The sequence below is a fragment of the Podarcis muralis genome, chromosome 8 (genome assembly GCF_964188315.1).
Source record: "Podarcis muralis chromosome 8, rPodMur119.hap1.1, whole genome shotgun sequence".
In the NCBI taxonomy this organism is placed as follows: domain Eukaryota; kingdom Metazoa; phylum Chordata; class Lepidosauria; order Squamata; family Lacertidae; genus Podarcis; species Podarcis muralis.
The window spans coordinates 47,979,855-47,991,642 of NC_135662.1; the positions used below are offsets into that span (position 1 = coordinate 47,979,855).

At 44.1% G+C, this 11,788-nt stretch overlaps 1 protein-coding gene across 2 annotated transcripts in view; it reads right to left on the minus strand.

Moving 5' to 3' along the window:
* LAMA1 (laminin subunit alpha 1) overlaps positions 1-1,509 on the minus strand; it is a 91,803-nt gene extending 90,294 nt beyond the window's left edge. Inside the window, exon 1 of one of the 2 annotated variants that reach the window (XM_077933139.1) lies at positions 1,286-1,509. In XM_077933139.1, the coding sequence (XP_077789265.1) occupies positions 1,286-1,370 (85 nt within the window). In that variant the 5' untranslated portion in view covers positions 1,371-1,509. The remainder of the gene's footprint in view (positions 1-1,285) is intronic. The other variant, XM_077933141.1, reaches the window with a different exon arrangement.
* Between the last annotated feature and the right edge of the window lie 10,279 nt (positions 1,510-11,788).

Consider the following 11,788-nt stretch of genomic DNA (forward strand, 5'->3'; position numbering starts at 1 on the left):
TGCCAGATCCTATCTATCTAATCCTCAAAGTGGCTGGAAGCAAAAATCCAGAAACAAGGCGTTTGGGGGCAGGGAAAAGCCCAGCATCCTCCGGGAGATACAATGGCAAGTGAACCCCCCCCTAGCAGTCCTGAATGCCTGACTCTGTCCATCCAGAAAGAAAAGAACAGTTTGAGGAGGGAGGGGTAAGTCTGTCAAGTTTGGCTGCTTGTCCTTGTTAGCAGACAATGAGGGAGCATTTGTGAAAAGCATCCCCTGCCCCTGAAATAATCACATGTTGATCTGGAAGCAGACCAACAGCATCAAACTATTTTAAAACTTTTTTTTTAATGCCAAGAAAGTTTTTCATACAATAAACCGTAACAAAGAAAATCTCTTGAGTTCCACCCAAATGTGTAGGGGGAATCCCAAACCAGTTGATTTCCCCCCTCACTTCAAAGCCTTCTCCCTACCCCTAAAAAAGTTTCATCTGCCACAAAGCAAATCGGCGGCCCCTTCATCCTCAACAGCTAAGGCGAGCACTGGAATCCACTTCACCGCCAGCAGAGGAGATGAAAGAAAAGGCAGGGGAGGAAAAGAGAAAAGGGGAAGAAGGGGGGATGCAAATTGCAAACAGAAAGTCCTGGAAGAAGAAGAGAGAGGAGGCGAGAAAGCCAAACGGGGAGCCATTGGGAAAGGCCGGGGGAAGAAGGATCCCTGCCACAGCTGGGGCAGAGGACTTTGACACACACCAACACACATCTACAAAAAGTGCAAAATAAACCAGAGACGCGCCCAGCCAAGTCTCCCATAGTGGCACCCTCTGCTTTCTTCAAGCGAGACAAGAAGCTCCATTCTAAACACGTGGTAGCCAGACAATAATGGCTCTTATTTCTTTTTAATCTGGTGGCATCGCCAGGGGTTTCTCTCCCTAACGAGAGCATCCCAACCCAGGCTTCACCCACTGCAGTCCACGGGCATTTTGGCGCCTCCAAGAACCACGTCCCTCGGGCAGCCACCAGAAACAGGCTGGTCGCACCTTGCCCGTTTGCAAACCACCCCGGGGACGTCGAGGCGAGCGACCCGGGGTGGCGAGGAATGCATGAAGCATCCTCCAAGTGGGAAACCCCAGCGACGGGGCGGGGGAGGGAAGCTAGAGTCCATTTTTGCACGTGTTGCAACGGCACCCTTCGCACGTGCTCGGCCGGCCACCCCCACCCCACCCGGCACTGCCATTCTGAGGCGCCGCGCTAAACCTTCGTCGAGGGGGGAGTCCCTCAAGTCCCGACCAGCGCGGCTTCCTCACCTCGGAGCTGGCCGTCGGCCACGGCGAAGAGCAGCGAAGCCAGCAGCGCCAGTTGCCAGGAGGAGGAGCAGCGGCAGCAGCCCATCTTCCTCCCGCGGGGATTGTTCGGCGACGGCGGCAGCAGCTCCACAGGTGGAAGCGCGGGAAGCCTCAGCCTGAGAGGAAAGTTTCCCCGGAGCCTTTTTGTTGCTGCTGCTGCTGCTTCGCCCACCGCGCCAGCCCCCCCTTCTCCTTCTCCCCTCCCTCAGCCCACCCCTTTATTGCCGCCCGCCTCTGCCGCCCCCTGCGGCAAGTGAGCCTTCCGTCCCTCGAAAGCGGAGAGAGGGTCGAGCAGATACCATTCCCCAGAGGGCGGGGTTCTCCCATAGGGCTCGGGGCTTTGGGGGCGCGGCTGGCTCTTCCCCTGGGAACCCGCGAGTCAAGAAAGCTGCCCTCCAAAGGCTCCTGCCCAAGATTCCCAGGGCGGTGTTTGGACTACCCGAGCCCCTTCCCAGCCACAGCGCCGTCCCTCCCCTCTCTCCATCTCTCCCCCCCCCCCCACCCCGCTCGTGGTTCGTTCCAGCAGTAGCCGGGGTAGGCGCAGGGGAGACACATTCTTGAGCCGCTCAGAGCGATATTAAGCCGACCCCCCCCCCCAAAAAAGAGAAATCTCCCCAGGAAACAAGAACAATGACTGTAGAGCCGCTTGCGTTTAGTTACGTTGCAAGCTTTGCATTCAACTCAAGGAATCCGTTGTGTTTTGAACACGAAGAATATGCTCTATCCTATCCATGTGAAATGCCCACCCCGGGACATCCTGTGTTACAAAGGAGAAGTGGCTTTTGGTGTTGGAATGACGCTTTGCACAGTCTTAAATCAGGATAAAGCCAGTGAATACATGGGGCGGGAGACAGAGAAGCATCAATATAAAATGTTCATTTAATTCCACTGTGTATGCGAAGCCATAACAGAAAAGTTGCTCTCTCACCTTGGAGCTTGATTTGAGCTGCAATTCAGAACCAGAACTTGTTTTCACGTTTGGAAGGATATCCACGACTTTTGAAAAGTGCACTTTTAGGAGTGCTCCCCAACGTTTGCAGTTGCACATCTGACATTAGGGGGCAGAGCTTTGTAGTTCAGCTGGTGGAGTTCTGATGTAGGCTGTTGGGCACCAGCGCCTCTTTATAAATTAAGCAGCAGGGGCCAAATTTAGGGGCAGGCAGGGCCCAAGCCTGAGGTGCCTGGCTTGGGATCAGGGAGCCTGCCACTCAAATCTCACATATCTAGTACCAACATTTTATCTTCACATTTAAAGCTGACAACACCTTTTTAAAAACCTCATTGCCTATGCAATACCTAGTATCATGAGTGATGGTGATCCAGATACATGTATGCAAATATGTTGCCTTCTATAACAAAGTTAAGCCATGCATCATAGTTGTGAAATGGGCTACAACTGTGATAATAAAGAAAATATTCTAAATATATTAAACCAACAGAGTGAATGTGATAGATGCTCCTTGCCTAGGGTGCTGTTTGATGTAGGGGCAAGTCACGGCCACTCCACCCATCGTCGCATGTCCTAATGATGGGCACCCTTAAATTGCCTCTTAAGATTTAGAATGCATTTCTATGAAAAATTTGAGTTGGGTAGACAGGAAGTAGGTAGTTACCTGAATACTCATTGAACTTAAAACTAATGTTCCATGTAGATCTTTAGCATGAGATACAGTGGTACCTTGGGTTACATACGCTTCAGGTTACATATGCTTTAGGTTACAGACTCCGCTAACCCAGAAATAGTACCTCAGGTTAAGAACTTTGCTTCAGGATGAGAACAGAAATCGTGTGGCGGCAGCGGGAGGCCCCATTAGCTAAAGTGGTGCTTCAGGTTAAGAACAGTTTCAAGTTAAGAACGGACCTCTAGAACGAATTAAGTACTTAACCCGAGGTACCACTGTAACTATAAAAAGTTGAATCTGAACAGAAACTCAGTGGTTGAAAAAAACCCAATCTAAAACAATAGATGAACCAAGACGAAGCTGCAGAATATGCATTTATAACATTGTTCACGTGTACATGGAAACTGACAGCAAACCACATAAATGTTTCTCCATTTTGTATCGTATTATTAGACAGAGATAGGGAGCAGTGACGAGGTATTGCAAACTGTCCTCTTCCCTCTAAGATAGCTTATTGCTCTCAGATGCAATACTAGATGATGATTTGTTATCACTACAGAAGTACCATTCAAATACCAGAACATTTAATGGTTTCTGGACATTTAATGGAATCTTATTTTGCATAAGGTGCCAAAATACCTTGCACTGACCCGACTTGTGGTTAAGATGGAAGCTGGTTTTCTGACTGTGTCCCCATTATATTGGGGGTGCTTCAGAATCCTGTCCAAAATGTACTAGGTTGCGATTCTGTTAAAGCATCTGTGACAATAAAATTATAGATTTCTACGTACTTTCTGGTTGTGAGTTGAAAGGCATTGTGAATCTAATCTGAAATAATTCTAGAGTTTGCTTTAAGATAATTCCATCACTAAATTTGCCTTAGTGTTTGATGACCTGGTATCTTGCTATCTTGATGAGTAAGAAAAGAGAACTTGCAGATGTATTCAGTATCAACTGAAGGCTGGGTAAGGGGGATTTAGTAATTTATAAAGATTGTGTTTCTGTGTAAACAAGAGCTGTTGATTAGAGTCATGTTTCTAAGAATGAGAAACATGTGGAATCAGAACCTAATTAGGAGTCTCAAGAGATAAATTCTCTTGCTGACTTTTATCATCAGTCTCTGCACTGAGACACGTAAAAAAAAACTTTTCAGGTGTGCTTGAGTTGCTATCACTGACTCAACATTTTAGCTGTTCATTTACCATGACAATATTCTTCTATCTTTCATTTCCTGCCTAGCGGCTTTGAGTGTGCTTCTATTTAAGTCTTAATTTTAAATGCAGCAGTACCACACCAACCTCATGTGGAATAGATCAGCCTCATATAACCAATATGTGTATCTCTAATGCATGAGGGGGTTAAGACCATAGAGTAAACTGTCCTGCCAGGTTTAGCTATGTCACACACCCTAACCTTTGGGAGGAAGGGATACTAAGCTCTTTGTTATCTCTCATTCCACAGTGTGAATCCTAGCTGTAAGGAGATCTAAGCTGGATGCTCCAAGTTCAGACCATGTGGCTTTAGCAAGCCATCTTTGTGTTTCTATATGAATAATTTAGAAACATTTACCATTTTGCAGCTAAGTTATACTGCCAATCTTTTCTTTCTGCTGTATGGAAAAGCACATGAATCTGACCTTTGAAGAATTTGCAAATAAATCATTTTTAAGTTACCAAACGTGTGGTCTCTTTCTAGTGCTATTTTTCTAGAAAAAGAAGCACTGGAATTCACCGTGAACATCACCCTTGTTATCTTATAATGGCAATGGTGCCCACCTGAGAGGTGCCAGAATTGAGGTCCAGTGGGGGGGAAAGCCCTGTTTCTTTCTATGCTAACGGAAGTGGGGGACTTTGGAAGCAATTTAGAAGGGGATATTTCAAAGGTCTAACAGTCAATGTTTGCTACTAGTTTCAATGGCTATCAGCCACCACTGCCAACCAGTCAACAGCATAGTATTCTCTGCTTAAGGCAGAAGTAAGAAACCTGTGGGCCTCTGGCTGTTGTTGAACAGCTCCAGCCAGCATGGACAACAGTCAGGAATGATAGGAGCCGTAGTTCAATAATATCTGGAGGACCACAGGTCTCCTATCGTTAGCATGAAATAAACCAACACATATAGTGTCACATTTCACTTGTTTAAAGTGATCTGAGACCCAAGGGTCCAGGGGGAATCAAAATTACTGAAAACACTGGGAGGTGATGTCAAAGTCTCTCTCTCTCTCTCTCTCTCTCTCTCTCTCTCACTCACTCACTCACACACACACACACACACACACGCAAAAGCTCTGTGATGGTTCTCTGTTGATTGACCTTGCATGTAAAGAAGCTCAGGCCTGAAGTGATACAGGACCACTCCAAAGCCAGTGTTGGCCCAGCTCCTGACAGTTAATACCAAAGTGGTCCTTCTGTGAACTCTTTTAGCTGATTAATTCACAAAGAGAACGCAACAGGACTTTCTAAATCATTCTCCTTACCAGTGGAACTCATTGTCCAAAATGTAGCTGACTCATTGCCCAAAATACAGCAAGGTAAACTATTATTTTCAGTAAATTACTGACAGGTTATTTTGGTTTAAAAACATTCATTACTGTTTTATGTTATATAAAAACGGATATTTTATTAGGTTTGTATGATTTTACTGATTGATATGTATTAAAGTATAACAAGCCATTTAGCATTATCATTTGATTATTGCCTCTCTTTGCATAACCAGCAAAAAAGTGGCTTAATTTCCCTTGCAGATTAAACCGAAATGTTGCTTTTTCTTTAAAATCATTAAAACCAGTTCTATAAAACGCAGTATCTTTATTTTTGTTCTTAAAGTTATTACATCTACTGAAAGTGTCAGTGTTAGAAAGTTATTTAAAAGCTAGGCATAGAAGATCCCACCCACCCCACCCCGTATCTTGTTCCATTTAATTGCGGGCTTGCAACAGTTGTATCATATTTCAAACAGGCTCTTGTGAATAAAGTATATTCTTTGAAATTGTTGCTTTATTCAATATTTATTTACTGTGAAAAAATGTATAGTGAAGGGCCAATGCCATTTGGGTGCAGGGTCTATGCAGCTCCCATTTTGGCAGTTGCTCAGGAGGTAACAAAATGAAATGAAAACCCTTACCTATTCAAGGTGAAGGCAGGAACCATCATCCTCACCCATTTGACATCATGATATTATCACACATGGTGTGAGTCTCTTGATTCTCTTTGACCTCTCAATGGCACTTGATACCACCAACCGCAGCATTCTTCTGGGACACCTGGCAGAACAGATCCTGGTGGCACTGTATTGAACTGGATCCTATCCTGAGGGGTAGGATCCAGAAGGTGGGTCTGGAGGACTATTTGGATTGTGGTTCATGGAGCTCTACAGGATTCCATTCTATCCCCTATACTGCATTAACATGAAACACCTGGGTTGAAGACATTTGGAGACTGGGCTGTGAATTCATCAGTACATTGATGAGACCCAGCTGTTTCTCATTTGCATCTGATCCTAGGGAGGCAGTGGAAACACTGCTAGCTATGAAAGTCTGGATGGAATAGCTGAAGCAATCCAGACAAGACAGAAGTACTGTTGGCAGGTGGGCCACCAGAGGGAGGACAATGCTTCTTGCCTTTAGTCTTATTTGGCTTTGTGATGTCAAATCACCAGGAAGCTCCTCCTCTTTGGAGAATGATTGCAGGGCCAAAGGCACAGGTTAGGGAAACTGTTGATGCACCACCCATTCTGCTGGCTAACAACTTCTCTGATAGTAATAGTGATCCTGGGCAACTTAAACATCCATGCTGAGAATGTCTCAGGCCATAAGATTTCATGGCAAACATGGGACTATCTCAAATGGTCATCAGTCCAACACCCGCTCAATTTGGCCTTTGCTCCAAATGGGAAGAGGAGTGGTCTGAAAGTAGAAGGCGTAGATACTGCCCCATTGTCATGGTCAGACCAATTTGTGGTGATGTTTGGTCTAGTTTTTCCCACCTCAGAGGTGGGGACCTGTTCAGATGGTCTGCCCTTGGAGGCTGATGGAATTTAATGGATTCCTGATGGCTCAGGAGGACTTCCCAGTGGAGAGAGCAAGTGCTCCTGTTGAAGCTTTTGTTTTACAGCAGAACAGTGAAGTGAGGACAGCAATTGGCACAATCATTTCTAAAGGTTCTCTCTAATGCAGGCATCCCCAACCTTCGGCTCTCCAGATGTTTTGGACTACAATTTCCATCATCCCTGACCACTGGTCCTGTTAGCTAGGGATCATGGGAGTTGTAGGCCAAAACATCTGGAGGGCCGCAGGTTGGGGATGCCTGCTCTAGTGCTATAGAGATGGCATTGCTCCCTGGATTTCAAGTTTGATGAAGCAGACTGTGTGGATTTTTAATGGCTATATAGTAATAATTAATCTGTTAGTTTGTCAGGTATTCAACAAAAAGACAAACATAACAGTATTTGGCAAAGGGTAGATATTTTTTATTCACTGTTCAACCACAATTTAGCATTATATTCATACCTTTTCAGTGCAACTTGTTGACCTCTTGTGGGGTTTGCACTGTATTCCAGTTATAGTTAAAATAACTTTTTCTTTTCCCTTCCTCTACACCCGTGGTTCCCAGTTAACTAAGTACTGCAGACCCCTTGTTTTTCAAGCCAAGGCAAAAGCTTTTGAAAATGTTGATATCTCTTAGGTAGTTTTTGTTACGTGGATGGTGCCACAGATCCACTGGGGTTCTCAGACCACAAGTTGGAAACCACTGCTCTACACGATCGTCTCTCAATTCTTTTGGAAGCTTGTTTAAATAATCTTCCTCACGAAATGCTTTGGTCTTTTTCTTCTGAATGAAGTGTAGATATCCACTAGATGGCACTGTTTGATTGCACTGTTAAAGCAGCATGTCTCTCAGAGAGATTATATAAACAATTACAATTTGTAGCAAAATATATGGCAGAGGAAAAAATTACAGCAACAAATCTACCATGCTCTCAACATTAAATCATCAGGAACATAATATGGCCTATGGCCAATATGGAAATAAAACTGAACCGAACCATTTCTCAAGTAGTGGAAATCATCAGGAACATAATAATGACATACCTGTACATAATGCTAGAATCCATCGGTAAAATGTTGTCCACAAAATGTGAGAAATATCCAGCTTACTATGAAATATTTCCCCTGCAAAATATGTGTGTGTATACAATATAGAGATTGGCCATTTTCATGCTTATAGTACACGGGTGGAAATTGGTACCATGTATGCTGAATAAAGTTGAGTGTGGGGTTTTTACAAGATTTATACCTCAGTAGTGAGAAGACAGGAAGTGGCCTTGCAGTTATGTGTTCTTTATGATGCTGAAGTTGCTTCCTGGGTCCCAAACCCTTATTTAACAAAGAGCTGTGTGAATAGCCTAAATCGTTTATTTGACTCAACACCACAAAATATGAATTATAATACCCCACATCGTGCACCTCCATCAATGGGAAACCCTCCCCTTTGAGGTCTACCATTATTCTCTTGGGGTGGGGGGGTGTTGTTTTATGCAAAGCACATTAATGCAAAAGAACCTCAGTCCACAATTATGAAAAACTAAGCACTGGGTCACCCTCAAATGATGCATGTATGCCAGCAGGGGAATGTCCCCTATGACATGCCATATAATTGAATCCAGCCCACTGCTATCTTCCTGAACAAGGCACTGTCAACTTTAGCAACTTCAGAAGAAACTTCACAATTTCACATGTTAAATGAAATGTTTATTTAGTTTGTCTTGGGGGCATATATGGTTTGACTGGTTCATTTTCCAATTAGTCATCCTAATTATCACCTTTTTCCTTCTCAAATCAATGTTCATTGTCCTCTGAACTTAAGTCCCGGTTACTACAGTTGGGCAGTTTGTACATGAGCCCGTTTTTCATGCACACTCATTCTGAAAGCTCACACTTGCAGGACAGTAGACTGAGCACGGTCCCAGGTCCCAGGTCCCTTACAGGCCCTTCATCAAGGGTACAGCTAGGTGTTCAATTGCACCTCTGACTTCCAACTTCCAACACCTCCCATTAGGTCTTGGTGTTTTTGAGTCCTGCCCTAAACACCTTTTCCATATTACAGCCTGATAGTTTGCACATTGGGCATGTTTCACCAGACAATCCCTGCATGGTGGCAGTTGGTAACTTTCTACCTTTCAAGTACAGGTGGTACCTTAGATCACTGACATTCACTCCAGAAAGTTTCAGAGTATAAAGACAACATGCATCTGTCTCTAGTTTTTTTCCCATTATGTCAGCTTACAGATTCCACTCTTCCTCCAACTCATAAAATGTTTTCCAAAATTTTGCAGGGCATTTGACTATTTTTTAACAATAATAACAATAACATTAACAATAACTTTTTATTTATACCTCGCCCATCTGGTTGGGTTTCCCCAGCCACTCTGGGCGGCTCACAACAGAATATTAAAAACACGATAAAACATCAAACATTAAAAACTTCCCTTCAGATGTCTTTTAAAAGTCAGTTGTTTGTTTCCTTCACACCTGACGGGAGGGCATTCCACAGGGTGGGCACCAAAACAGAGAAGGCCCTCTGTCTGGTTCCCTGTAACCTCACTTCTCTCAGGGAGGAAACTGCCAGAAGGCTGTCAGAGCTGGGCCTTTACTGGCAAATGCACTTGCATGATCCTATCCAGTGTGTGCATACTTCCTAATCAAAGCCCTACATACATCTCTGCCAAGCCTTGAGGGGGCCACCAGGGGGCGCATTGGAAGATGGCCGACAATAACATCTCTCTGACCCACACGAGGTAAATAAGAGGCCGATATGGGAGTATGCAGCCTCCCTTCGTTGCCCCAAGGGAATGGGGAACGCTGCCTTGCCTGCTGTGTCCATAATTCACCCCCGGATTCGAAAGAATGGGGTGAGGGCACTAGGCACAAAGCCCCCGGGTGGGTCCGGCTCTCCTGGACGCTGTCTCTGATCGCGCACTGGTTTGCATCAGCTCGAAATATATAATTGGAAATGAAGCAAATGCACATATTTCTTTTTTTAAAAAAAAAAATTGTTATTAACCAGCCAATCAAATCAAATTAAATCACATCACATAAATTCCGAATTACAAAGCCGAATTTTAAATTTTGTTGGGGGGACCCATATTTCAAGATCCGGAGGGGGATTCTGATCATCTTCTTGCTACTGCATTAATGTCCAAATCCGTCCAAACAGAGTTCATAATTCTATCCAGTCTTATCTTGTTGTTTCCACATCACATCTTGTTCATATATTTTCTCTTTTTTCTTTATGATCTCTTCTGATAGTCTCCTTAAGCCGATAAACACCAATATTAATCCTGTGTGAATTTTTCCGTTCTTCCTTTTTTTAAAAAATAATTTTTATTAATTTTCTAATCATGTAATAAAAACAAACAATAAAACAAAACAAAACATACAAACAAATAAACATGTATAATTTCATAAACTCATTTTCCTTCACCTTATTTCCCGGACTTCCCCATACCTCCCTTTTTCTGCATCCTTATTTTTCCCTTTTGACAGCAACCCTCCATTTAATTAATTAACTCATCTTCATTATAATTCCCTTAAATTTATGATTTACAGCTGCAATTCTCTGTTTCTTAACACCATAGCATCTCAGCACTCCTCAATGTTACAACAATTTTTAAGGTATATTTTAAATTTCTTCCAATCTTCTTCCACTGTCTCACTCCCCTGGTCACGGATTCTGCCGGTCATCTCTGCCATTCCCATGTAGTCGATCACCTTCGCTTGCCATTCTTCCAGAGTGGGTAGCTGCTGCGTCTTCCAATACTTTGCCAGAAGAATTCTTGCTGCTGTGGTTGAATTTTTCCGTTCTTCCAATCCTCAAATCGAGATGGTTTCCATATATCATCGCCTTCATTTATCTCACAAAACTGTCGCTCTTAAGTCCCTCTGAGGAGTTTCACCCACAATATAAAAGCAGCTCTATTTCTCTCTTTCTCCTCCCAGACTCAAGACCTCTGACAGAACTTCCCAATATGGCGACGGCATTTTTAACTGCGTCATTTCAAAGCTCTTATACATTCCACGCTCTTCTTAAAACATGCTTTGGTTCGAAAGTTTATCTCCACGCAGCCTTAAATCCACAGCTTAAGTCCTTAAAACGACATTTCTGACTCGTGAGGGGAGGGGATTCTTGTTTAATCACATAAGAAAAGAAAGGAAAGTGTTTCCCCCTCCCCCATCAGTCATTTGCCATACCGTATCTTGGCGTATCTTCTCATGATTTATTCTTGTCTTGTTTTATCAGAGATCTCTTCTGTTAGCAGTCTTTACTCCCCCTCCTTCCTTGAAACATGTGCATTCCTTCATCCAAATTGTTTCTTTTGAAGTTCTTGCAGCTAGTGGCGCGGATCAAGGACGGCGTCCAGGAGTGCCGGAATCCCACAGGAGGGCTTTGTGCCTAGTGCCTCCATCCCCACAAATTCGGGGGTGGTATAGGGCACAGCAGGCAAGGGCAGTCCCCCCCACCATCCTGGGGGGGGGGGGTAGGGAGGCTAATTACCCCCATCATAGCCTCCAAATTACCTCGTGTGGGTCGGAGAGATGTTATTGTCAGCCATCTTCCGATGCGCCCCCTAGTGGCCCCCGCAAATGCACATATTTCAAGTGAAGAACGGGAGTGAAGACTGCTAACTGAAGTGACCTCTGTGAAACGAGAGCAACGGGTTGGACTTAACGGAATACAACATGAAGAAAATACACCAGGTTCAGTATGCCGGAGCGGGACTGGATGGGGGGGGACCTTTTTTTCTTTTCTTCTATGTGATTAATCAATAAACCCTCCTCAAAAAGAA